At 37.9% G+C, this 27596-nt stretch overlaps 1 protein-coding gene across 1 annotated transcript in view; it reads right to left on the reverse strand.

Annotated features, from left to right (window-relative positions):
- The window catches only part of BCKDHB (branched chain keto acid dehydrogenase E1 subunit beta), a 277214-nt gene that overhangs the window by 129012 nt on the left and 120606 nt on the right, over positions 1-27596 (reverse strand). The window contains exons 7-8 of the mRNA XM_002714546.6: positions 21007-21104; positions 13575-13685 (exon numbers count right to left, since the gene is read on the reverse strand). Coding sequence (XP_002714592.2) covers positions 13575-13685; positions 21007-21104 — 209 coding nt within the window. The remainder of the gene's footprint in view (positions 1-13574; positions 13686-21006; positions 21105-27596) is intronic.

Raw genomic sequence — 27596 nt, forward strand, 5'->3', positions numbered from 1 at the left:
TAATGATAATGATAACTGATGCAAACATGAAAGCAGATATGCATAACACATGAAGGTTTTCTTGTTGTTTATTACCATTTGCTAAGAACTATGCCACGTCATGTTATATAAAATATATTACCTAAAAATTTCATACCGAAACTAAACCAAGTGGCAGGAGTGAAAATTGTAGTATATATTTTCCTAAAGGAATTGTTAGTTACTCCTTTAATTTGTTTCCCTAGAAAACTAAATGACTTAGAAGAGAGGATTTGGAATGTTCTCACCACAAAGAAACAATAAATGTTAGAGGTGATGAATATGCTAAGCATTCTGATTTGACCATTGCACATCGTAACACATATTGAAATATCATAGTGTACCCCATAAATGGGTACAATTATGTGTCAATTAAAGTAAAATTAGCTTTAAAAAGGAGAGAAAGAAAAGAAAAACTGGTTGCCACATGTTATTTTTTAAATTCAACAAATATTTACTGGTCATTTTCTATATACTAGTTAATTTTCCAGACTCCTGGGAATATAATAATGAATAAAATATGTGAGGAATCTTCAAAAAGCTCACACAAAACACATATTATCTTTAATTCTACTTGCCATGAACTTGTTGAAGTACCCTTGTCCAAAACTCCCTGTTTATATGGGACTTGAAGAAATCAGTGAAGGGCAATGCAGGCAATAAATGTACCAGTCACATCTACGAGCTTAGCACTGATCCAGTTAGCACAAGTAACTGATTCAGATTATGACAAAGAAAAATCCCACAGGAGGGAAGCTTTGGCAAATGAGATCATTCCCATACGATCTCCCTGTGGCACCTTCCTATTCTGGAATAGAACCGCAAGCTGTTCTCATCAGAAGGAGGATACTGTTCAACTTGCTTTCTCTGAAGAGTAAAACTACATCCATAATAATTCCCAACAAAAAAAATGACATTTATTTTTCTTATTCCTAATGAAAACATTTAATTTTATACCAGAAAATAAATCTAGGGAATTTATTTCTTAAATGGGTTTTTATGCTAGAAACTTACTATAAGCATGAAATACACACAAATTGAAAAACTTATAATAACTTTACCTACAGTCCACCCTCAGTAATAAACAGTGAAATTACTAATAGTTTATCTTTAAAATATTATTTGATACACTTAATTATACAGACATATTTATAAGATACAGTGTGCAATGATCCCATCAGGGTAACTGATGTATCATGTGCTTGTGTTAGAAACACTCTTTTCCTTTAGTGTTTTGAAATATTTAATGAGTGTTTGTCAATCAGTGCTCTCCTGATGTGCTAATAGGACATTATAAGTTATTCCCCCTGTGCCCATTAACTATCTCTCCAGCCCTTCCTCCCCTACATCCTTACCAGGCTCTGATAACAACTTTGAAATAGTTATTTATTTGTTTATTTATTTATTTTAAAGAGCTACAGGGGCCGGTGTTGTGGCGCAGCGGGTTAACACCCCGGCCTGAAGTGCTGGCATCCCATATGGATGCCAATTTGAGACTCAGCTGCTCCACTTCCAATCCAGCTCTTTGCTGTGGCCTGGTAAAGCAGTAGAAGACGGCCAAAGTCCTTCGGTTCCTGCACCCAGGTGGAAGACCCGGAAGAAGCTCCTGGCTCCTGGCTCCTGACTCCTGGCTCCTGGCTTCAGATCAGCACAGCTCCCTCTGTTGTGGCCATCTGGGGAGAAAACCAGTGGATGGAAGACCTCTCTCTCTCAGTCTGCCTCTCCTTCTCTCTCTGCGTAACTCTGACTTTCAAGTAAATAAATAAATCTTTAAAAAAAAAAAGAAAAAGTGTTATTAACCATGAAACTTGGCCCAAGAGAGGCCTCTAGTGGTTACTGGTAGTCACTAGTTCTCCTTCACACCCCCAACCCCAACTCCATGGGACTGTCCTTATTCTCACTCTGTCTCTCTCCTCTCCCTCTCTTCATCCCTCCCTCCACCTCTCTACCTCTCTCCCATACATACATGCACACACAGAAACACACACACAGATACATACATAGTCAAAATAGCTAGTACTCAATCACCTAAATATTCAATTAAGTCCAAAAATATGTATGTAACTGGTTAATCATTAGGGATACTCTATCACCAAATTCTTCAACTTCCCCCACAAAACCAATTTAAAGTCACATGGTACAAAATACAGATTGCAAGCATTATCTCACTACTACTAGCAATCTTATTAAGAAATAAAATTTATGGTAGCCTATGTCAATCATATAAAAAATAAAGGCTATAACATTAGAGTTAAATTACTAATTCAATCTAAAGATCCTCAAAACATGTTTCCCACCATTGACAAATATGGAGGCTCTTCAAAAACTTTCTGGAATACGCATATTATGAAAGAAATGCATGGATTTTAATTTTTGGCACCAAAATAAACGTACCTTTTAATTATAGCTTTTCCCTCATACTTAAGGTCAAACACAAAGACTAAGAAAGAAAACTTGGTGATTTTTATATATAAACAACTACCCATGCCCAATTTAACTCCTTTGCAGTTCTACTCCTACAATGTCCCTTTCTTTTTTTTTTTTTTTTTTTTGCTGAGACCTCTCTGTCCACACAGTCTCCTCATCCCCATTCCACCAGCCTCAAAACCTATCTTGCCTTTATTTAGTGCCCTCAATGAAGTGTTGCAGCAAGAATGAGAACAGCAGGGGTAAAGGGATAGGAGAAGAGAACGCTAAACCTAGGGACGTTGGGCCACTGAGCCCTGCCTCCCAACTGTGGTCACCCTGCCACGTAACAGAAGAGCTCCTCACAGCTTCTGTCCCACACTGTAATGTCTCCGAGGTCTTGCCCCCACATACTCAGAAATGCCAACGAACCCTTGCTGTCTATCTTTTGGCACAAATTCAACTTCTGCTAAGTAATTTGTGCTTCAAGAAGAAAGGAGGGAGTAAGAGAAAGAGCTGGAAAAGGACTGGGGTTGTGGCACAGTGAGTTCAGCTGCCACATCCACACCTGGGTGCCAGTTTGAGTCCCAGCTGCTCCACTTCCACTGCAGCTTCCTGCTAATGCACCTGGGAAAGCACAGAAAATGGCTCAAGTATTTGGGCCCCTGCCACCCACACTGGAGACCAGGATGGATTTTTGGACTCCTGCTTTGGCTTCGTCTAGCTCCAGCCATTGTGGCTGTTTGGGGAGTGAACCAGTCGATGGAAGGTTGATCTCGCACATCACTCTCTCTCTCTCCCACTCTGTCTGTAACTCTGCCATTCAAATAAATAAATCTTTAAAAATATAAGTTTTTTTTAAAAAAAGGAGAAAGAGATGGACAGAAGAGCAAGCAGAACAGCAGATAGGGCAGTCTTTTTATATATCATTTCCAAATTTTATTAAAAGTTAAAAAAAGACATTTCACAAGAACCTCAAAAAAGTCAGGACATTGTTTTGGGCAAGAGGAAAAGTGAAGCTGTGACACAGTATCTTGTACCACAGCATGTCAGAACAGAGAAAAGCTCTAATATAAAACAGGTCATAGCTGCTATGAGGATCTCTAAAGTCAGTGTGTTAGCCCTGGAACCAGAGGAAGACCAAAGGAAACTGGCCCAGGCTGAGCCCTTCCAGCTCAAAATCCATAACAATAACCCACCTGCAAAGCACACCAGGAAATGGGAAAAGGCTCTGAAAAGCTTAAATTGATACAGTAAGGTTTAAGCAGTGAAACATATCCTGTTAATTTCTTGATAGACTTTCTCTGGCTAATGTGTCTGTCTCAGTTATAAAGTTTAGTCATCTGGATCCCATGTACAGCTAGATGATAATGCAACAGCAAGGAGTAAAATGAAATAAAAATTAAATTTAAAAAGACTTAAAATCAGAAAACTTAAGAAGAGAAATTTATCAAAGAAGTAAAAAGCCATATATTTCAACAAATGTAAACTTCTTATTATGGTATAACAATCCATGTTCACCCGGGCTGAATTATTTTTAAAAAATGAAATTATATGCATTATGTTTTCCTTGACAAAATACTAGCAAAAAGATTTTGCAATATTAGTATCCAAAAGATTAAACAGTTTTAAAGCTGCTACATGAAATAATAACTCTCATTCATGCAGAAAATGTAATTACCCATAAAAATTCCATCTTTAGAAATTACAGTTAGCTGGTTTTCTATAGAGTCAATTTCACTTTGACTTTCAGAGAAGATAAATTGGTCTTATCCTAATGAGTGTTCAAATGAATAATTTTTGTAAACCATAATTAAAAATGTGTAACTGTTAAGAAAAATAAAGCACAAGGCTAAAATTTAAGACTTATTTTAAATAATTTTTTCACACACATAACTTTTATTTAATAAATATAAATTTCAAAATACAACTTTCAGATTATAGCAGTTTTTCCCCCATAACCACCCTCCCAACCGCAAACCATCCTATCTCCTACTCCCTCTCCCATCCCATTCTTCATTAAGATTCATTTTTAATTATATTTATATACAGAAGATCAACTTATTTAACGATTGACACTCTTATTTAGGACGTCAGTATGGAAGCCTCTTGAGTTCACAAACTCTGACCTTACTTAGACAAGTCCAGAAAGTTCTCTCCTCCCTTCAGAGAAGGGTACCTCCTTCTTTGATGGCCTGTTCTTTCCGCTGGGATCTCACTCACAGAGGACTTTCATTTAGGTCATTTTTTGCCAGAGTGTCTTGGCTTTCCATGCCTGAGAAACTCTCATGGACTTTTTAGCCAGATCCAAATGCCTTAAGAGCTGCTTCTGAGGCCAGAGTGCTATTTAGGGCATTTGCTACTCTATGAGTCTGCTGTGTATCCCGCTTCCCATGTTGGACCATTCTCTCCTTTTTAATTCTATCAATTATTATTAGCAGACACTGGTCTTATTTATGTGATCCCTTTGACACTTAATCCTATTTTTATGATCAATTATGAACTTAAACTGATCCTTTAACAAGTAAGATGACATTGGTACCTGCCAGCTTAGTGGGATTTGGAGTCCCATGGCACATTTCTAGCTTTACCATTAGGGGTAAGTCTGAGTGAGCATGATGGACACTGAATTTAAACAAGTGCTTTTCTGCATTATCCAGAGTTATTAGATTTTTTTTCCTGTTTGATGATATTGGGAATGTTTTCATCTACTTGGTGAACATTATCTCTGCTAACATGTTCATATAAAAATGTTTGTAATTTTCCTTTTTTTAGAATATCTTAAATAAATTTAATGTAATTTTTGCCTTTTAACAGGAATCTGCACATTCCCCATCTGATTCCACTCTCTGAGAATTTATATAAGCATCATGTTTTTATGGATTGAACCAAAGCCATATGTGACTGCAGTTTTCCTGGCATGCAGGTTAATAACCATGGATTTAATTTCTTTAGTAGATAGTGGTATTTGGATTTTCTAATTCCCCTTTTATCAATTTTGAATTTCTATTTTTTCCAGAAATTTATTCATTTTACTTAAAACTCATTTGCACAATTGTTTCTTATTATCTTAATCCTGCCTGTAGAATGTACTGTGATGTCCTCTCTCTCTTTTTTTTTTTTTTAATTTATTTGACAGGTAGAGTTATAGACAGTGAGAGAGAGAGAGACAGAGAGAAAGGTCTTCCTTCCGTTGGTTCACTCCCCAAATGGCCACTACGGCTGCTGCTGTGCCGATCCGAAGCCAGGAGCCTGCAGCTTCTTCCTGGTCTCCCATGGGGTGCAGGGCCCAAGCACTTGGGCCATCCTCCACTGCCCTCCCAGGCCACAGCAGAGAGCTGGACTGGAAGGGGAGCAATGGGACTAGAACCCAGTGCCCATATGGGATGCCGGCGCCACAGACGGAGGATTAACCAAGTGAGCCATGGCACCGGCCCCATGATGTCCTCTTATATCTAACATTTGTCAGTTGTGTTTGCCTTACTTTTTTATCAGTCTTGTTAAAAGTTAACAATTCTATTATTTTCTTCAAAGATCTAAATTTTACTTTCTTAAAATCCCCTATTATACAGTTTTTGTTTCACAGATATCCACTCTTTATTTTTCATCTCTTCTTCTTTTAAATTTGAGGGACAGAAAGCTACAATCCCCTTGTTCCCTCCCCAATCCCTACAATGGCCAGAACCAGGCCAGACTGAAACCAGAAGACAGAAAGTCAATCCAGGCATCCCTTGTAGGTGACAGAGACCCAACTACTTGAGCCATATCCACTGTCTCCCTTGGTCTGCATTAACAGGAACCTGGAGTCAGGAGCCAGAGCATTCTAATGTGGGACATGGCATCTTAAATGCCACGGTGAATTCCAACTGCTCTACTTCATTTCTTCTGTCTCTAGGTTTGCTTTTCTCACTGAAGATAGAAACTCAGAGCATGAATTTTTTAATTCTTACTTCTGTTTCCTAAACATATGTATTAATGGCTACAAAATTTTCTCTCAGTATGGCTTAAACTAAATTCTGAAGCTTTTGATTTGTTCTATCTTCATAATCATTTTATAGCTTTTGTTGCTGTTTATTTCATTGTCTATGGTTACTTAAAGCAAAGTATTTGATTTGTTGAAAGTTGAGGCTTTTCTAGAGGCCTTTATCTTCTTAATCTCTTTTTATTAAGGTTTTTTATTTTTTATTTTTTTTTGAAGGCAGAGTAAGAGAGAAGCAGGGGGAAGGAGATAGATGTTTCAACAACTGGTTTATTCCCCAAATGCCTGTAAAAGCCAGGGCTGGGCCAGACTAAAGCCAGGAGTCAAGAATTCCATCAGGGTCTCCACATGGTGGTAGGAACCCAAGAACTTGGGCCTTCATCTGTTGCCCTCCCTGGTGTAGTAGCAGGAAGCCAGTTTGAAAAAGGGGTACTGGGACTCCAACCGATCCTCCAGTATGTAACACAAGCATCCCAAGCAGCTAAATGTGCCGTTTAACCTGCCATACCACAATGCCTGCTGCTTAATTGACTTCAGACTGCCTTCCACTGTTTTCAAGTGGCATCCTCTAACTAATGTCAAGTGTTTGAAATTATTCATCTATGTATTTATTTATTTATTTATTTGAGAGGCAGAGAGGCAGAGAGAGAGAGAAAGAGAGAGAGAGACTATAGAGAGACAAAGGGGAGAGAACATGCTCCCATCACAACTTCACTTCCAAAATGCCCACTATGGCCAAGGCTGGATCAGGCCAGACAGAACACTCCCAGGGTCACATCAGCAGGAAGCTACAGCCAGGAGCTAGAGCCAGGGATTGAACCCAGGTACTCTGGTAAAGGATGTAGGCATCCGAACGAGTGTCTTAACCAGTAAGCCAAACCTCCACAACATGGAACTTTTTAAGGTTATATGTATGAGCCAGCATCTGGGCAGTTTTGACAAATGTTACATATTGAACTGAAAAGAATGATTTCTTGCAGTTTAATCCTGAATTAGCACAAGCTTAATAACTGTTTTTGCTGAAATCATCCACACATTTACCAAGATTGTGCATGCTTGATTAATCTTTTAAGAGGGCTGTCTTAGTCTCCCACTGGGATGGTGAATGTCTACATTTCTTTTGAGTTTTATATTTTGTTGTGCTTTTTTGCTTTGTATATTTTGAAGCTCTGTTATTAAAACACCAAACAGTTTTAAGACTATGATATCCTCATGGTAGATTGATCCCTTTTGTGAGATGAAATGTTCTTCTATAAACTGGGTACAGGCTGATATAAAAATTATAACGGTTGGTTCTTGCTGTACTCAAATGCAAGGTGAAAGATTCCCACAACACACAGCTTCACTCTAATTTTAGCCAAATGATGTTTTTTTCAGCCCATTGTTACAAAGCACTAAGTTATCTCATGCTTCAAGGCTAAATTGTTGGGCTCCCCTTTCATCACTGCCATGGGAATGCTTTACTTCCTATATGGACTGCTTGTGCCAGCAGCTAGAACACAGCAACCCAATGAGACACATTTAATCTGTCCACCTGCAGATCTTCTCAAGGACTGAGCAACGATCTTGGGACAAGCTCTGAACCTGACTGGCCAGTTTTGGCTTTTGTCACAGCTACCCAAAAGATCTGCTGCTCCTCCCACATTTTCTTTGAAACCACCTCACTTTGCAGCTTCAAAACCCCAGAGAGAGGGCAACGCTGCGGCATAGTAGGGCACCAGTTCATGTCTCGGCTGCTCTTCTTCCAATCCAGCTCTCTGCTATGGCCTGGAAAAGCAGTGGAAGATGGCCCAAGTCCTTGGGGCCCTGCACCCACGTGGGAGACCCGGAAGAGACTCCTGGCTCCTGGCTTCAGATCAGCCCAGCTCCGGCCACTGCAGGTTTTTGGAGAGTGAACCAGTGGATAGAAGATATTTCTCTCTGTCTCTCCTTCTCTCTCTCTGTGACTCTGCTCCTCAAATAAATAAATAAAATTATAAAAAAAAAACATATTATCCTCAAAGCAGGACAGTAGTTTTTAAGATGTCAACCTGCCACTCTCTAAGCTATGGACAGATCTCACTTTCTCTCTCATTTACCCTAAAACCTTGTCATCGTTATTTTGTTTCAGCACAAGGGAATGGGATTGAGCTTTCAGTAATGCTTCTTCATATCTAGTAATGATTCTTACCTGAAGCTCTGTGTCAAATTAGTAGAAATACACCAGCTTTTGTTTCTCTTTATTTTCAAATTCTTGATATCTTTAAAATATGTCTCAAGGCTGCATGTGGTAGTAGTTATTTTTTTTAGTGGTTTCTCAGAATCTTAGATTCTTACCAGGATTATTTCATCCATTTGTATTTAATTTGTCAGATTTGGGGGCTTATATCTATCATCTTATTTTCTATTTTCTATTGAACCAACTGTATCTTGTACATATTTGAACTAAGTAAATATTTTTATTAATTTACATTTCCCAACTTCTTAGATGTGCTAGAAATTATTACATGCATCATTGATTATAACCTAGTGAAAATGTTACAGTTCACTAATAATTCTACAATAATATTTTTTAACTCTACACTAGCTCCCCTCCTAGGTTTTGTAATTTTATTGTCTTCTATTTCAGTTTGCTCGCTCGCTCTCTCCTTCTCTCTCTTTTTCTCTCTCTTCCTCTAGCTCCCTATATTTATACAGTATCTAAACTTCACAGAAAATTGTCAGTACTATTTTAGACAATCACTACTGAGTTATATCTGTTGATCACTTCATTTACATATTCCTATCTAGGCCCTTCTACCTACGGGAACTCCCCTGAAGTATTTCTTTTGGGAAAAAGTCTGCTGCTGATAAATACTCTCAATTTCTGTTTCCCTAAACTGTTGTTATTTCATCTTAAATGGATGTGACTATTTGGGTACACTTGTAAAATTCTAGGTTAGCAAACAATTTAAGATGTCATTCCATGTATACACAGGTATGTTTGCCTTTGAACACAGTTATCTCAGTGGTTAGGAAAGTTTCTTTCATATGTAGGTTAATATTCTACAACTTTCTTGAAAATATTATTTAGATATTGTTTCTAGCCCATTTTCTCTCTCTTCTTCTAGAATTCAAATTGTTTATAAGACAATCGTTTGACCAGATCTCAAATGCATTTTATGATCTTTTCTGATTTAGTCTATTTTTTATTCTCTCTGCACTTCAATTTGGACATTTTCTATTGAATTCCCTTGTAATTCATTAACATTATCATCTACTGAGTTTCAACATGATATAAATCCAGCCATTGTGTTCCTATTGTCCGACAGGCTTCTTCATTGGTTCCATCAAGTTTATTTAATACACACACACACACACACACACACACACATATCAATTTCCTAGAGTAATTCTCTACCTTCCTATGTGTTTTGTTCCTCTTTTGCTCTAAGTTTCTAAACCTTATAAAGTCATTGTCTGCTAACTCCTAAATCCGGATCACCTACATTTCTGCCTTATTTTGTTTCTCCTGGTTAGTGATCAAATACTCCTGTCTCTTCAAACACTTAGTCATTTTTGATTGGCTGCTGGTTCACAGCAGTTCCAGATGATGACAGCACTGACTCCCTGTTCTGATGGGCACATAGAGCAGAAGGTGAACTACGTGAAGCCACAAGGAACTAAGAAAAGTGGAGATGGTGTTGCAGGTTTGGAAAGAACCTCATCTACTTCCAGTTTACTTCTCATCATAAGACCTGACTCTCCACAGCTTTTCAGTTGTGAGGACAATTGGTTTGGGTCACTTTGGCATTCAATGACAGCTTTGTTTTTCATTTTTCTTCTGCTTACTTTCCATCATACAGCTTTGGAGTTTCACAAATGCCTTGAGAGAGAAATCAACTGTATTTAAGACCCTTTAAATTTTCATTTCATTAAATTGTCATTACCACTCTAAAACATGGGTTTCATAAGCTTGGATTCTCAGCTAGTTGAGACTGTACAGCAAGCAGGTGTCACTAGGTAAAAAGCAGATGAAGTGTCAATTTACCACTCATTTCAGGGCTTTTAACTCTAAGCTACTCCACTAGCATATGCCCTCATGCCCAGTGTAGGTCTCTATTAAGCAGCTCAAAAAAATTTCTATGCTGCCTTTTTTTTTTTTTTTTTTTTTTTTTGACAGGCAGAGTAGACAGAGAGAGAGACAGAGAGAAAGGTCTTCCTTTTCCATTGGTTCAACCCCCAATGGCCGCTACGGCCAGTGCACCATGCTGATCCAAAGCCAGGAACCAGGTACTTCTCCTGGTCTCCCATGCGGGTGCAGGGCCCAAGCACTTGGGCCATCCTCCACTGCACTCCTGGGCCACAGCAGAGAGCTGGACTGGAAGAGGGACAACCGGGACAGAATCCGGCGCCCCGACCGGGACTAGAACCCGGTGTGCCGGCGCCACAAGGTGGAGGATTAGCCTAGTGAGCCGCGGCGCGGGCCCTTCTATGCTGCTTTTTAGAGGCTTCCAGTATAGCTCTTTAATATTAGATTCAGAATTGAGTGGAAAAACGAGCAGTGATTATTAGGTCCATTCAAGTCTCTAATTTTGTAGCTCCTCTGAGCAACATTCAAAAATCCTGTGGCTTTTTCCATCCCTGAACAACATTTTTGAGGGTTTTTTTTTTCGTTTGTTTTTTGCTTAAGTAAAAATTATGAATTCTTTAATTGTCCCAGAGTCATTTACTGTGTATCAGTATGCCAATGTATAAGTTCAATATGTCATCTTTACCTTTAATAGGCTTTTCCTGATTAAGCATTTCAAAAGATGTGCTTTGGTATTCATCACATAGTGTAAAAAACTAAGGGATATAATTTGTCTTATGATAAAACACAACCAACTGAAATAGATTATCAACATAAATTCTGATTAGTGTAGAATTCATAAAGATGAAAAAAGATTAACTATTCTGAAAAAAAATCCCTCATTTTTAATATGAATATTTGGCAGTAGGGTCCTCTTCTTTAAGACCATCTATAAATCCTAGGGAAGAAGAGTAAGTATCAAATTTTTCCTGGTTTGATAGATGAAAGGAAAGCAGGAGATATACCACGATCACTAATGAAGAGAAACACAAATAGACCCAAAGTAATCAAGAAATGACAAGCTGGATTTCACTGTCACAACTGGAGGCGTCATTAACTAGAAAAAATAACATGATGAAAGCATCCAATACAAAACCCAGATAATGATATAACAAGTCAGAGTGTTGATGCTTCCTTTCTCACTCAGTAGAGGCCTCTAGACTCATCTTTCATCTCCCCCAGTAGGAGAAAGGCCTGAGAATGCTGGATCTATATCCCAGGATCATAAAAAATGCAACAAATGGATTTAATAAAGGAGATTTGGGCAAAAGCAAATTCATATAAGCATTACTAATTTCCACTTTCTTCTTCCTCTATCTCTTCTCTCTTGGCTTTCATGGTTAACAACCTGAGTTATTACTATGTTTTACCATAAACTTCTTTTTGAACATAGACAGTGCATGAATATGTAAATAAAGTTCTAAAGCACTTGAACTGACCAAACATCAGTACTTTGCACTGTGCTGTGACAAAATATCCTATCTCCACGCAGAAGGGGTACATGGCGTAGACAAGGAGTCAGCTCCAGGTTAAACATTTTTTGGAACATTTGGCTATTACAAAGGAAACCTACTGACTTACTTGGTTAGAAATTACCTGCAAAAAGCATTATTTTCATGCATTTATAAATAATTAAATATAAATTTAAAATAAATAATTAAATATAGTATAAAGGCTTAAGATATTATTGAAACCATTGGTAACCATGTCTAGTGTTTACATGGTGTTCAGTCCACAAGAAAATTCACTAAAACCTTAAATTTTCCACCAAATTACATTACAACTTTCACCTAAAAACATTTTTTGCCACAATTTTAGAACTGTGGTATCTAAAGATTACTTGAACTTAACTAATTTAAGAAGCCATCCGTAAACACTATGAAAAGAATCAGAGCTTTTTTTTTTTTTTTTTGGACAGGCAGAGTTAGACAGTGAGTGAGAGAGAGAGAGAGAGAGAGAGAGAAAGGTCTTCCTTTGCCATTGGTTCATCCCCCAAGTGGCCGCTACGGCCGGCACATTGCGGCCAGCACTGCACCAATCCGAAGCCAGGAGCCAGTTGCTTCCTCCTGATCTCCCATGCAAGTGCAGAGCCCAAGGACTTGGGCCATCCTCCACTGCACTCCTGGGCCACAGCAGAGAGCTGGACTGGAAGAGGAGCAACCAGGACAGAACCCGGCACTCCTATTGGGACTAGAACCCAGAGTACCCGTGCCGCAGGTGGAGGATTAGCCTAGTGAGCCGCGGTGCCGGCCAAGAATCAGAGCTTTAAAAAAACAATAAATATAAAGTACCTAAATCCTAGGACCTCTTTGATAACAGTAATTCTAGAAAAAGAGCATTTAATCATTAACTAGACTTTAGCAGATAAGACCACCACAAAAACATAACTTAACCTTCCCTATATGTCAGCATGGGAATAGATGCTCTTTACAATGCTCTAGACATTCATAGGAAAGATATTGGTTACAGACAAGTAGACAAGAACTTAACTATATTCTCAAGAGGGGATATGAGAATACTATTAAAATGAGAACAAGATCAATCTTATCAAACTAAAGATCAAGAACCCCCTAGAAACTGCAAATCATAGCAGCCAGAATCCTACAACACTCATACTCTGATGTACAATTTTGAGGCTTTATAAGGAGAGTTATTTTTCTAAAGAGAATCTACCGCATCACTTTTGGAAAGACAAATGAAAATTGAGCTAAACCACTTACCTGACTAAATTAAACCTCGCTTGCTGAACCATAAGCAATAAGCAGCTAAAAACACGGACACCTTTAATAGCCCTGATATGCTCCCTCACGGGCACCACTCCATTAATCAACCCAAAGTTCCATGAAGGACACAGATTTGTAATATTTTAAATAGAAAATTACAGTAGGAAAAGCAAATTCTAAAATGATTCGCTTCTTTGAGCATTAAGGCAATTATACAGCACACATTCCTTTTATACTGCAAACTTTAAAAAGTTTCCAAAGCAATGGAAACTATTCCTGCAGCAAAACATTTTTTTGCAAAGGTCCAACAAATATGGACCAAGGTCTTAGGAAATGGAATTCTAACATTATGTTATACCTTACAAACTGTATCCACATCCCAGGGTATAATGGTTCTCAGATCAATGACTTCACAAGACACCCCAAGTTTTTCTTGTGCCATGGCAGCCACCTCCCGGATCACATGAACCTGAAACAAGAAAAAAAATATACAGAGAATGATTACAGATTTAGGCCTGAATGAGGTGAAGCCAGACATCATTAATATAAATAGCGTTTAGAGTCAGATATTGATCTGCACAGAGAATTCATAAATTTGTTTTAGATAGGCTGAATCCTTTGTCCCCCAAAATAAATAAGTATAGAAGTCCTTTAAACAGCTGGGTATATGTTCTTAGAGAGAGGGAGAGAAGTGCTAGAGATAGCGATTCCAAAAACAGCACACAGAGGTAAATAAAGTCACAGAAATAGATAGAGTTTCTACCAAAAGCATGTCAAAGGAGAAGTAAAGGACAAAAATCAAGAAATCAAATAGGATGAGTCATACATAGGACTTCTTTGTATTAGTACCACAGAATTTCTTTAAATATTTATTTATATTATTTGAAAGGCAGAGTTGCAAAGAGATGGATATAAGGAGAGAGATCTTCCATCTACTGGCTTACTCCCCAAATAGCCGCGACAGTCAGGATGGGCCAGGCTAAAGCTAGGAGCCTAGAACTCTCTCTAAGTCTCCCAGTGGGTAGAAGAGGCCCAAGCACGTGGGCCATCTTCCACTGCTTTCTCAGGCACATTAACAGGGAGCTGAATCAGAAGCAGAGCAGCCAGGACTCGAATCAGCATTTATGTGGGGTGCCAGTATCACAGGAAGCAGCTTAATCCTCTGCACCACAACAGTAGCCCACTACCTCACAATTTTTGCTTTGTAAATTTAAAATTAATTTTTTAAAAACTATGAAACTCCATAAACCACCATCATGTAAGGCAACTGGAAAAGATGCTCACTAAAAAAGAAAAAAAATTTTTTTTATTTTTTTTTAACTTTTATTTAATGAATATAAATTTCCAAAGTGCAGCTTATGGATTACAATGGCTTCCCCCCCATAACGTCCCTCCCACCCACCATGCTCCCCTTGCCCACGCCCTCTCACCTTCCATTCACATCAAGATTCATTTTCAATTCTCTTTATATACAGAAGATCAGTTTAGCATACATTAAGTAAAGATTTCAACAGTTTGCTCCCACACAGAAACATAAAGTGAAAAATACTGTTTGAGTACTAGTTATAGCATTAAATCTCAATGTGCAGCACACTAAGGACAAAGATCCTACATGAGGAGTAAGTGCACAGTGACTCCTGTTGTTGACTTAACAAATTGACACTCTTGTTTATGGCCTCAGTAATCACCTGAGGCTCTTGTCATGAGCAGCCAAGGCTATGGAAGCCTTTTGAGTTCACCGACTCTGATCATATTTAGACAAGGTCATAGTCAAAGTGGAAGTTCTCTCCTCCCTTCAGAGAAAGCTACCTCCTTCTTTGATGACCTGTTCTTTCCACTGGGACTTCACTCGCGGAGATCTTTTATTGAGTTGTTGTTGTTGTTGTTCTTTTTTGCCAGAGTGTCTTGGCTTTCCATGCCTGAAATACTCTCATGGGCTTTTCAGCCAGATCCACATGCCTTAAGGGCTGATTCTGAGGCCAGAGTGCTGTTTAGGACATCTGCCATTCTATGGGTCTGCTGTGTATCTCACTTCCCATGTTGGATCATTCTCTCCCTTTTCGATTCTATCAGCTAGTATTTGCAGACACTATTCTTGTTTGTGTGATCCCTTTGGTTCTTATTCCTATCATTAGGATCAATTGTGAACAGAAATTGATCACTGGGACTAGTGAGATGGCATTGGTACATGCCACCTTGATGGGATTAAATTGGAATCCCCTGGCATGTTTCTAACTCTACCGTTTGAGGTAAATCAGCTTGAGCATGTCCCGAATTGCACATCTCTTCCCTCTCTTATTCCCACTCTTATATTTAACAGTGATCACTTTTCAGTTAAGTTTCAGCACTTAAGAGTAATTGTGTATTGATTACAGTATTCAACCAAAAGTATTAAGTAGAACAAACAAAAAAATACTAAGAGGGATAACATATTAAGTTGCTCATCAACAGTCAGGGTGAGGGCTGATCAAGTCACTGTTTCTCATAGTGTTCATTTCACTTTAACAGGTTTCCTTTTTGGTGCTCAGTTAGTTGTCACCTATCAGGGAGAACAAGTGGTATTTGTCCCTTTGGAATTGGCTTATTTCACTCAGCATAATGTTTTCCAAATTCCTAACAGGGATCACTTTTCAGTTAAAATTTAAACACCTAAGAATTATTGTGTGTTAATTACAGAGTTCAACCAATGGTACTAGAACAAAAAAAAAAATACTAAAATGGATAAAGTATTACATTGTACATCAACAGTCAGGACAAGAGCTGATCAAGTCACTGTTTCTCATAGTGTCCAGAACAGTTAAAAAGATACAAAGGAAACAAGGGGAAAACATATACCAGAATACAAAGAAGAAAGGTTTTTATAGAGATAGTAATCAGTGTCCAATTCCACAGCTACATGGGAAAGAACTAGATTTAACAATTAGAAGATCACTGGTGTTAACAGGAAGTTTCAGTAAATTAATGGGAACAAAACTCATAAGCTACAAGAACATAAAGATTTATGAAATTAAATATAGATCATACAAAATAGTTTTTCAAGCTGGTAATAAAAGAAAGAAAGGGGGTAATAGTGTTTAAGGGGAGAGGTATTTTATAGATAATGAAGTGATAACATCATTTTACTAAAAGCAACATGGAAAAGAAAAACTGAAGATTCAAGAGGGAAAACTTGTGTCATAGTCCTGCAGAAGGTAAAATATAATAAAATCTGAAACAGATATGGAGATGTAGAGACAAAAACCAGACATCTCTTCTTCTTTTTTTTTCCTTGTTTTTTAAATTATTATTCATTGAGAGACAGAGACAAGACAAGAGAGTGCACAGACTGGTACTCCCTAGCTGCCTGTAACATCACTGGGTTGGGGGCTAAAATTGGGAATCGAGACTCAGTCTAGGTCTCCATGTGGGTGGCAAGGACCTAATTACTTGAGCCATCTCCTGCACCTCCCTGCCGGAGCACGAGCAGGAAGCTGGAATCTGCAGTGCAGCTAAATTTGAACCCAGGCACTCCAGTTCCAGTAGGGGTGAAGGCTTCTTAACTGTAAGACCAAATTAACACATGAGCAGTTTTTTCATCCTGTAGTTAAAATGGTCTGTTTACTACTCAAATATATGTAGTGACTATATTTGGAAAAAATACCTTAAGAAAGGGTAAGTTTAAAGGAAAAAATTATAATATTTGTTGATCATGATACCTCAGATGCTTATTTACTGCTTACTTGTAAACTATTGGGTAAAATGTTCTATTTTGTTACTACAGGCTTGGTTTTGTTCTGGTTTCTTTTTGTTAATTTTGAATATTAAAAATAGTTTCTATTTTTGTCCCAGAAAACATTTAAGGTAGACAAACTTCATGTATTTCATAAATACAACTTTAGGAATACAGTGATTCTTCCCAATGTACCCATTCTCTTTTCTACTCCACAAAAGTTCTTCCTCCTCCTTCTCCTATCCCCATTCTTATTTTTTACTAAAATCTATTTTTCAATTAACTTTATACACAGAAGATTAAACTAAGTGAAGAGTTCAGAAAATAGAATAAAAAAACTGTTTCTCAACAGTATTTTATTTCTCTTTTTAATTCCTCTATGACCCACTGTTCATCCAGGAGCATGTTGTTCAGTCTCCAAGTTTTTGCATATGTTCTGCATATTCTTGAGTTATTGATTTCCACTTCATTTGATTGTAGTCAGAGAAGATGCAGGGTACGATTTTGATTTTTTGTGAAATGCTGAGACTTGCTTTATGGCCTAGCGTGTGGTCAATACTAGAAAAACTTCCATGTGCTAGTGAGAAGAATGCGTATTCCGCAGCTGTACAATGGAAAGTTCAGTAGATAACTGTTAGGTCCATTTGGTTTATAGTGTCGATTAACTCTGTTGTTTCCTTGCTGATTTTCTGTCTGGTTGTTCTGTCCATTGCTGAGAGTGCAGTATTGAAGTCCCCCATTACTAATATAATTGAATTTATGACAACTTTTATATTCATTAACATCTTTTAAATAGCCAAGTGCCTTGTAATTAGGTGCATATACATTTATTATAGTCACATCTTCCTGTTTAACTGATCCCTTAATCATTGTATAGTGCCCTTCTTTGTCTAACAGTTTTTGTGTTAAAGTCTACTTTGATATTAGGATGGCTACACCAGCTCTTTTTTGCTTTCTATTGGCATGGAATATCTATTTCCATCCTTTCACTTCCAGTCTGCATGTATTGTTGTTGGTGAGATGTGTTTCCTGTAGGCAGCAAATAGATGGGTTTTCCTTTTCAGTCTGTTCAGCCAACCTGTGTTTATTAACTGGAGACTTGATGACATTTATATTCAGGGTGACTGTTATTAAGTAACGACTTTTTATTAATCATCCTATTTTTTACTTTGGGTTTCCTTTGTACTTTTACTGGGAGATTTCTTGCTTTCACCTTTTTTTGTAGTGATGTCCCTGTTTCTGTGTTTTTGTGTGTAGCACATCCTTCATTTCCAACATTTCAATTTGATTTCTCTTTTAAGTCTCAATTTCATGGGAAAAATGTTCATTCATGTCAAGCTCGGATTTCTTTAATTTGTGAATTTGCATCTGCTTACTTCTCAGTAATCCTATGGTCAATTCTTTGAATTCCATTTTGAGCATTTCTTTTTCCTTTTCACATTCTAGTATTGAAGTATTATGTTCCTTTGAAGGCAGCAAATTGTCTTCCTTATTCTTATTTATTCAATTGCTGCATTTACTATTAGACATTTGGAAAGATACTTGTTGGCTTTATTTTCCTTGCAATGGCTTTTATCTTTGTTCTATACCTCTGTGGATTAGCGGACTGTCTGCTCTTTCAGTAAATACTCCAAGACGTGTGGTAGACGTGGCCAGGGAGCTCTAGTCGGTGCTCCAGGGACAGGGGAGTGTCCAAGGTGATACACAAATTGGGCTTGGTAAATCTCCTATTTTTTTTTTTTCAGAGGGGAGGTTTAATCTGTTCTGTTCGTATAGTCTCATACTCACCTTCTCTCCTCAAGGAGACCAATGCCCAGTCACTAGCCCCAGTGGGTATAATATTTGTTCACACTGCCACAAGAACAACACAAAAGATCTGTGCTATCTTGAGTGAGCACCAATCCCACAGCAATGATCCTCACCTGGGAATCAGTGATCCCCAAGCGTGTGGAGCTGCCCACAGTGACTACCCAAAGACCCAGCAACACCCTGTACCCTCACATGCAGCCACAGTGTTTTTACAGTCCCAGCACACAAGACTTCCACAGTCATGAGCAGCCCCCTGTCAGTTCTCCCAGCCAGACACAGGCATCTCCTCTCTTCTGGTTGCTAGGCACGCAGACATGAACTGGTGCAGCTGTTATATATGTACAAAATGGCACCGGCCCCCTCAGCTAGTTACAAGATGTCAGTACCTGGTGGTCAGGAAGAGAGAAACATGCCCCCCTTTTTTTTCCCTCTAGGTTGGCAGGTATACTGTCCCCTACAGGATTCCAAGCCAGACTCTCACCAGGCTTTTCCTTATCATCAGTGGCTTGGGCTGCTGCTGTCTGGTCTCACCTCACTCTCCAAAGCTGGTGCTGACACTCTCAGCTGCTGAAGTCCTGAGTTGTGTGTGTCCACACCATCCATGTGATCCACGGTGTCCCTCTAATTTGCATGGAGTTTCATCTGCCATTTTCTCCCTAACTCCTTCCTGAGATTGTATTCTCTCCACGCTCTTTTTAACTGTTTTCCCTTAGATTACTGCAGGAGGCTGCCTCCCTAGTCTGCCATCTTAGTGTCTCTTCCAGACATCTCTCCTTCAAAGACAAAGAGAAGAAGGAAAAGATGTGCTATAGAAGTGCTAAATGTGAAGAAAGAATAAGTATGGGAGTTAGGACTAACAAACTCTTTGTAAAGAGAAGCAAGGTCACGTGCTGAGGGCCACAGGAATGATGAAAAAGTGGGCTGAGCAGCAGCATTTGGCTCAGTGGCTAAAAGCTCATTTGAGATGATTGAACCCCATATGGGAGTGCCAGTGTTCAAACCCCAGTTCTGCTCCTGATTCCAACTTCCTGCTAAGGAACATTCTAAGAGGATGCAGGTGATGGCTCAAGTACCTGAGTCCTGCCCATCCATGTGGGAGACCCACACTGACTTCCTGACTCATGGCTTCAGCCTAGCTAAGCTCTGGCTTTTGTAGTAATCTGGGAACTGAATCAGAGGATAGGAGATATTCTCTCTCTTTCTCTCTCTCTCTCTCTTTCATCTTTGCACATTATCAGTTGGATGTGGCTAGCAAAGAAGCACAGTTACCCCACTGCACATGAGGTACTGTGAAGGCCATAGTTCTCCAAACCAAAAATAACTGAAAAGAGAGTAGGAACTTATACCATTTTTTCTAAAATAAGTAAATATTTCCTTTATATAGAAAAAGAAAAGCTAACATTAAAAAAAAAAACTGTAAGAGACAAAGTCTATGATTGGAGAAAAAGGGTCCTATACTTAAAAGTCTAGAAGTGAAGACATGTGACAACAAGCCAAGGAAAAAACTGAAGGGGCTCAGCAAAGGGGACCTGTGGAAAAAAAGGGTACAGAATCCAGAAGACTGTTGATAGGTCCACACGACCTGCAAAGTCATCACAAGAGATGGCAAGAAATGGTATGAAAAATAAGATCACGAGTCAAGTGCAGAAGCAGTAATGGAGATACACTGTAAGTACTTCAAAACAATGAATATTTTAATGAATACATTGCTTTCAAGGACTATAATGTTTTAATTAATATACTTTTATAAACTCTCAATATATTTTTAGTGATTTCAACATCTGCTTACATATTTTTATGTGATCAAATAGGCCCCTTACCCTCATTCAGATATCAATATCACAAACTTTTAATTATCAGTTGAGTAAGTTCTGGGAATCTAACATACAATATGGTGGCTATATGTAACGTACTTGAAATTTGCTAAGAGAGCAGATTTTATTTGTTCTCTCTAAATACACATACATACTAAATGGTAAACCATGTGTAGAGATGAGTGTGTTTATTTGATTGTGGCATTCATTTCACAATGTACAATATATACATATCAAATTATCACATTGTGCAAATTGAAAATATACCTTTATTTTTAAAATATATTTTTATTTATCAATTATATCTCATTGAAGTTAGAGGGACAAAAAGAAATCAGCACCAAACAAACTTAACTTGAGATATAAAGGAAATACCATTTTTTCTTCTATATCAATATTTAAAATGAGAGCTTCCAAACATGACATTAGCTTTAACAGTTGGAATCAATATTACTGACCTGAGTGCCCCAGGCAACCAGGGTGACATCACTCCCTTCCTGAATGACTTCAGCCTGGGACAGTGGGATGTTGTAGGATTCTACAGGAACTTGTTCCACTAAACACATAATGGGGTAGGGGGAGGGGATGAAAGGTTAATTATTATTTTTCATGTGACATTTTGCAAGGAATATAAGAACCTCATTGCAAAAAAGCATTATTTTACTTATTCTTTCCCCAAATTTCTTAAGTTAACTAAAACAAATAGCATGTATCATATGGTTTCACAATGTTACTACATAGATGATCAGTGCAATAATAGTGGATTAAGTATATCAGGAATACTGGAACCATAAAAATATTTAATTAAAAACTAAGGAAATCTTTTAAAAAGGGCTTTAGTCAATGGCATGGATTTATTAACTTAATATTTATTATATCATACATATCATATTATATCATAAGATATTAATAGTATGGAAAACTGAATATGTGATAATATGGGAACTCAATACAATCTCTGTACTTTTCCTGTAAATCTAGAAAGTTATTTTTAAAAGTAAAAAACCATTAATATACCTGCTAAAACTTAGCTTACTGTATTAAGTTCTAAGACCAGTTTTCTATTGAGCAGCAAATTTATATGGGTTTAAAAATCAGGGAAAAGTGCATAATAGGAACAAATGTTTAAGTCTATCTTATTTTTGTACCTTCCATCTACAAACACTTTATCAACCATAGCAGCTAACAGCAGCTTCATTTTCAAAGCTAAATAGTATAGACCTCAGAAAGATTATCTGAATCAGTTCCATTGAGCCAAAAAGAAGAGAAAGGGGCCAGCGCCATGGCTCACTTGGTTAATCCTCTGCCTGTGGTGCCGGCATCCCATATGGGCGCCGGGTTCTAGTCCCAACTACTCCTCTTCCAGTCCAGCTCTCTGCTGTGGCCTGGGAGGGCAGTGGAGGATGGCCCAAGTGCTTGGGCGCCTGCAACCGCGTGGGAGACCAGGAAGAAGCACCTGGCTCCTGGCTTCGGATTAGCACAGCAGCAGCCGTAGCGGCCATTTGGGGGGTGAACCAACGGAAGGAAGGCCTTTCTCTCTGTCTCTCTCTCTCACTGTCTAACTCTACCTGTCAAATTAAAAAAAAAAAAAAAAGAGGAAAAAGGAAAAAGCCACTAGTATTGCAGAGAAAAACCATTTCATGATTTCTATTCCCAACCAAGTACATGCAATATGGAGTTGACTGAATGTGTGAGGAAATTATTGAGTGAATTTTAAAAATGAAATCAGTAGAAAGCTGCTGAGATTGGCCAGTTATGCTGGGAACCCTTCTTGAGTTCATATTATAATATAGAAGTGCAGGAAAATTGTTATTCCCTTTTGTTCATTTTCTGTTTGGCCCTTTTTTACATCGTTATATACACTTTTTCTTTAATTCCAACAGTGGACAAGAATAAATAAAAATAAAAGCCTCCCTCTGCTCAACAGTTAGCTCTTCCAGCTCCACCACCCAGAAGTTCTCAGGTGTCTGGACAGGTCCCATGTGTTTGTGGCATCCAAACTTCTGAATTTTCTTCCTCTTCCTAATGAATCCTCCACCATCTGAGGCAGGGCCCAAGACAAGGTCCATTACTACTCACTTCCCCAGATTTCCTTGTAGCTAAGGCATAAAACTGGCTTTGCCAACCAAATGCACTAACAGCAGGCACTGAATTAGAAGCTGAAGACAGAAAAGACCGCAGCTATCCAGGATCCATTCAAGTTGCAGACACAGCACACAGATTCAAATCTGGGTTACTCTTTCTATGCTATTTTTAAATATTTGTTTTTATTTATCTGAAAGGCAGAGAGACAGATAGAAAGAAAGATCATCACTCTGCCATTCATTGCCAAAATGGTGGAAACAGCCAGGAATAAGCCAGGCTGAAGCCAGGAGCTTGAAACCCCATCTGAGTCTCCCACATGGTGGCAAGAACCCAAGTACTTGGGCTGCCATCACTGCCTTCCTAGGAACATTACCTTGGAGGTGGATCAGAAGCACAAAAGACACAATTCCAACCAGCACTCTGTCTCTACCTCTCTGTAACTCTGTCTTTCAAATAAATAAAATAAATCTTTAAAAACAAAAAAGAACTCTCAGTCACTATCTTTTCAGATATTTACAATATGCAAGTATATATAGATTTATTCTTTTTGTTTTTCTTGGTTGCAAGATGGCAGAATAGCAACAGGACAGTCCTACTCATGCATGGCAAAATTCATACTTTAAAAGAGGAGAAAGTACACTCATAAGATAAAGCCATGGGAAATAGCCAGCAGGAGACTCAGCTAAAAGAATAGAGATGATCCAGGCCTGCCCTGAAAGAGTAAATATGCAATGAAAAACAACAAATGCTTGGACCCAGGGAGGAGAACATCAGCCCCGGCAGATCAGGTAAGATCAGGTAATACCTCTTAGTATTCACTGAAAGTGTAGACACGCCACTAAGCCACAGAGACACAGACCAACCATAAAAGCCACCAGACAATAAAAAAAAAAAAAAAAATACACAAATGCCAAAAAACAAAGGAAAAAATTTAAGAAATAAGGATAAGAACGATATTATGAGCCCCCCAAAGGAACATTACAACATTCCAATATTAGAAGATAAAAACGAAGAGATTGAAGAAATGCCAGGAACAGAATTCAGAAAACTAATCATTAGATTAGGCATAAGAAATCAGAAGCAAATCCATGAACAACAACAACAAAAACTATACATGATATGAACAAAAATTTTTCCATGACACTAAGATATTTTAAAAAATTCAGAATGAAATACTAGAAATGAAGAACTCAACAGAACAAATAAAAAATACAGAATAGGTGAAGCAGAAGAAAAAATATCCAACTAGATGACAAATCTCGGAAATTTTATAGTCAGAACAAAAACAAGAAGAAATTAGAAACCTAAAAAACCTTATTGGATACCTATGATATATTTTCAAATGACCCAACATATGGGTCTTAGGAGTTCCTGAAGGCATAGAAAGAGAAAATGGATTAGAAGGCATTTTTAGTGAAATAATAATGGAAACTTCCCAATTTGGAGAAAGAATGGGACATCCAAGTACAGGAAGTACATAGAACTCCAAATAGACATGACCAGAAAGGATCTTCACCACGACACCTTGTAGTAAAATTCTCCACAGTAAAATATAAAGAAAAGATTCTAAAATGTGCATGAAAGAAATGCCAGATTACTTTCAGCAAAACCCCAATTAGACTCACAGTGGATGTCTCATCAGAAACTACAAGCTAGGAGAGAATGGCAACATATATTCCAAGTTTTAAGAGAAAAAAACTGTCAACACAGAATACCGTTTCCTGCTAAGCTCATTTATGAATGCAGGCGCATAAAGACATTGCATAACAAACAGAAATTGAAAAGAATTTATTACTACCCACCCAGCCCTACAAAAGATGCTCAAGGATGTGCTACACACAAAAACACAGAAACAGGGACATCACTACAAAAAAAGGTGAAAGCAAGAAATCTCCCAGTAAAAGTACAAAGGAGACCCAAAGTAAAAATAGGATGATTAATGAAAATACGGCAGGGAAAAGTTGTTACTTAACAACAGTCGCCCTGAACATAAATGGCCACAACTCTCCAGTTAAAAACACAGACTGGCTGAACGGATTAAAAAAGAAAGCCCATCTATTTTACCTACAAGAAACACATCTCACCAACAACAATACATACAGACTGGAAGTGAAAGGATGGAAATAGATATTCCATGCCAATAGAAAGCAAAAAAGAGCTGGTGTAGCCATCCTAATATCAGACAGAATAGACTTTAACACAAAAACTGTTAAAAGAGACAAAGAAGGGCACTATACAATGATTAAGGGATCAGTTAAACAGGAAGATGTGACTATTACAAACGTATATGCACCTAATTACAGGGCACCTGGCTATTTAAAGAAATCTTACTAGATTTAAAGGGAGACATAGACTCAAATATAACAGTAATGGGGGATTTCAATACCCCGTTCTCAGCTATGGACAGATCAACCAACAGAAAATCAGCAAGGAAACAACAGAGTTAATCGATGCTATAAACCAAATGGACTTAACAGATATCTACAGAGCTTTCTATCCTACAGTTGCAGAATACACATTCTTCTCACCAGTGCCTGGAACTTTCTTTAGGATTGACCATGCCATAAAGCAAGCAAACAAAATCAAAATCAGACCACACATCTTCTCTGACCACATGGAATGAAGCTGGTAATCAACAACTATGGAATCCACAGAACATATGCAAACACATGGAGACTGAACAACATGCTCCTGAATGAACAGTGGGTCAATGAAGAAATCAAGAGAAATAAAAAAATTTTCTGGAAAAAGTCAAGATGACAATACAAAATATAAAAACTTATGGGGGCAGTAGAAGATACCCCAAGTCCTTTGGCCCCTACACCAGGCTGGGATACCCAGAAGGAGCTCCTGGCTCTTGGCTTCAGACCAGCACAGGTCAAACCATTGTAGTCATATGGAGAGTGAACCAGCAGATAGAAGACTTCTCTCTCTCTCTTTCTCTGCCTCTGCCTCTCGGTAACTCTACTTCTTTGAATAAATAAATAAAACTTTATAAAAAAAGGAAAATTTCTGGAAAGGCCAGTGCTGTGGCACAGTAGGCTAATCCTCCATCAGTAGTTCCAGCATCCAATATGGGTGCCAGTTCTAAACCTGGCTGCTCTTCTTCCCATCCAGTTCTCTGTTGGGAAAGCAATGGAAGATTGCCCAAGTCCTTGGGCCCCTGCACTCATGTGGGAGGCCTGGAAGAATCTCCTGACTCTTGGCTTTGGAACAACTCAGTTCCAGTTGTTGCAGCCAATAGAGGAGTGAACTAGTGTATGGAAGACCTTTCTTTCTATGTCTACTTCTCACTGTTTATAACTATACCTCTCAAATAAATAAATAAAAGTCTGAAAAAAGAAACTTATGGGATCCAGCAAAAGCAGTGTTAAAAGGAAAGTTTATAGCAATTGGTGCCTATATTCAGAAATTGGGAAGGTACCACATAAATGAGCTATCAATGCATCTCAAGGATGTAGAAAAAAAAAAGCAAACCAAACCCAAAACACGCAGGAGAAAAGAAATAATTAAAAATAAAGAAGAAATTAACAAAACTGAAAACAATAAAACAATACAAAAGATCAGCAAAACAAAGACAGAGCTTTTTAAAAAAATAAATAAAACTGACACTCCATTGGCCCAACTAACCAAAAAAAAAAAAAAAAAGGAGGGGGAGAAAACCCAAATTAATAAAACTAGAGATGAAAAAGAAAATGTAAAAACAGACATAAATGTAACCACAGAAATAAAAAGATTCATGAGAAATTACTACAAAGGGTTGTATGCCAAAAAAAAAAAAAAAAAAAAAAAAAAAAAAAAAAAAAAACCAGGAAGCCTAGAAGACATGCACAGATTCCTGGACACATACAACCTACCTAAAATGAGTCATGAAGACAGAAAACCTAAACAAACCAATAACCAAGACAGAACTTGAATCAGTAAAAAAGACCTTCCCAACAAAGAAAGGCCTAGGAACAGCTGGCTTCACTGCTAAATTCTACCAAACATTTAAAGGTGAACTAACACCAATTCTTCTCAAGCTATTCAAAACAATCAAAAGGGAGGGAATCCTCCCAAATTCTTTCTATGAAGCCAGCATCATCTTAATTCCTAAACCAGAAAAAAATACAACAGAGAAAGAGAACTACAGAACAATTTCCCTAATGAGCATAGATTAAAAAACCCTCAACAAAATACTAGCCAATCAAATCCAAAAACACATCAGAAAGATCATTCACCTGGACCAAGTAGGATTTATCCCTGCTATTCAGGCATGTTTCAAAAATCATGAATCAATCAATCATCACAATAACAAAATCAAGAAAAAAAAACACTTGACAAAATATAACACCTTTTCATGATGAAAAATTTAAGCAAATTGGGAATAGAAGGAACATGTCTTAACACATTAAGGCAATTTATGACAAACCAATGACCAGTGTCTTACTGAACAGGGAAAAGTTGGAAGCATTGCACTGAGATCCAGAACCAGACAAGAATGCCCACTTTCACCACTGCTTTTCAATATAGTCCTGGAAGTTTTCACCAGAGCCATTAGATAAGAAAAAGAAATCAAAGGAATACAAATTGGGAAGGACGAAGTCAAAATATCCCTATTTGCAGATGACATGTAGGGGATCCAAAAGATTCTACTATGAGACTTATGGAACTTTTAGTTTGGAAATATAGCAGGATATTAAATCAACACACAAACTTCAACAGCCTTTGTATACACAGACAATGACACAGTTGAAAAAGAGCTATTACGCATGAAAAAGAGATCAATGGGATACAATTGGGAAGGAGGATGCCAAAGATCTCTATGATGAGAATTACAAAACATTAAAGAAAAAATAGAAGAAGATAAAAAAAATGGAAAAATCTTCCATATTCATGGATTGGGAGAACCAATATCATCAAAATGTCAATACTACCAAAAGCAATTTGCAGATTCAATGTGACACCAATCAAAATACCAAAA

The sequence above is a fragment of the Oryctolagus cuniculus genome, chromosome 5 (assembly GCF_051225735.1).
Source record: "Oryctolagus cuniculus isolate XC-2025 breed Fujian yellow rabbit chromosome 5, ASM5122573v1, whole genome shotgun sequence".
NCBI classification, from domain to species: domain Eukaryota; kingdom Metazoa; phylum Chordata; class Mammalia; order Lagomorpha; family Leporidae; genus Oryctolagus; species Oryctolagus cuniculus.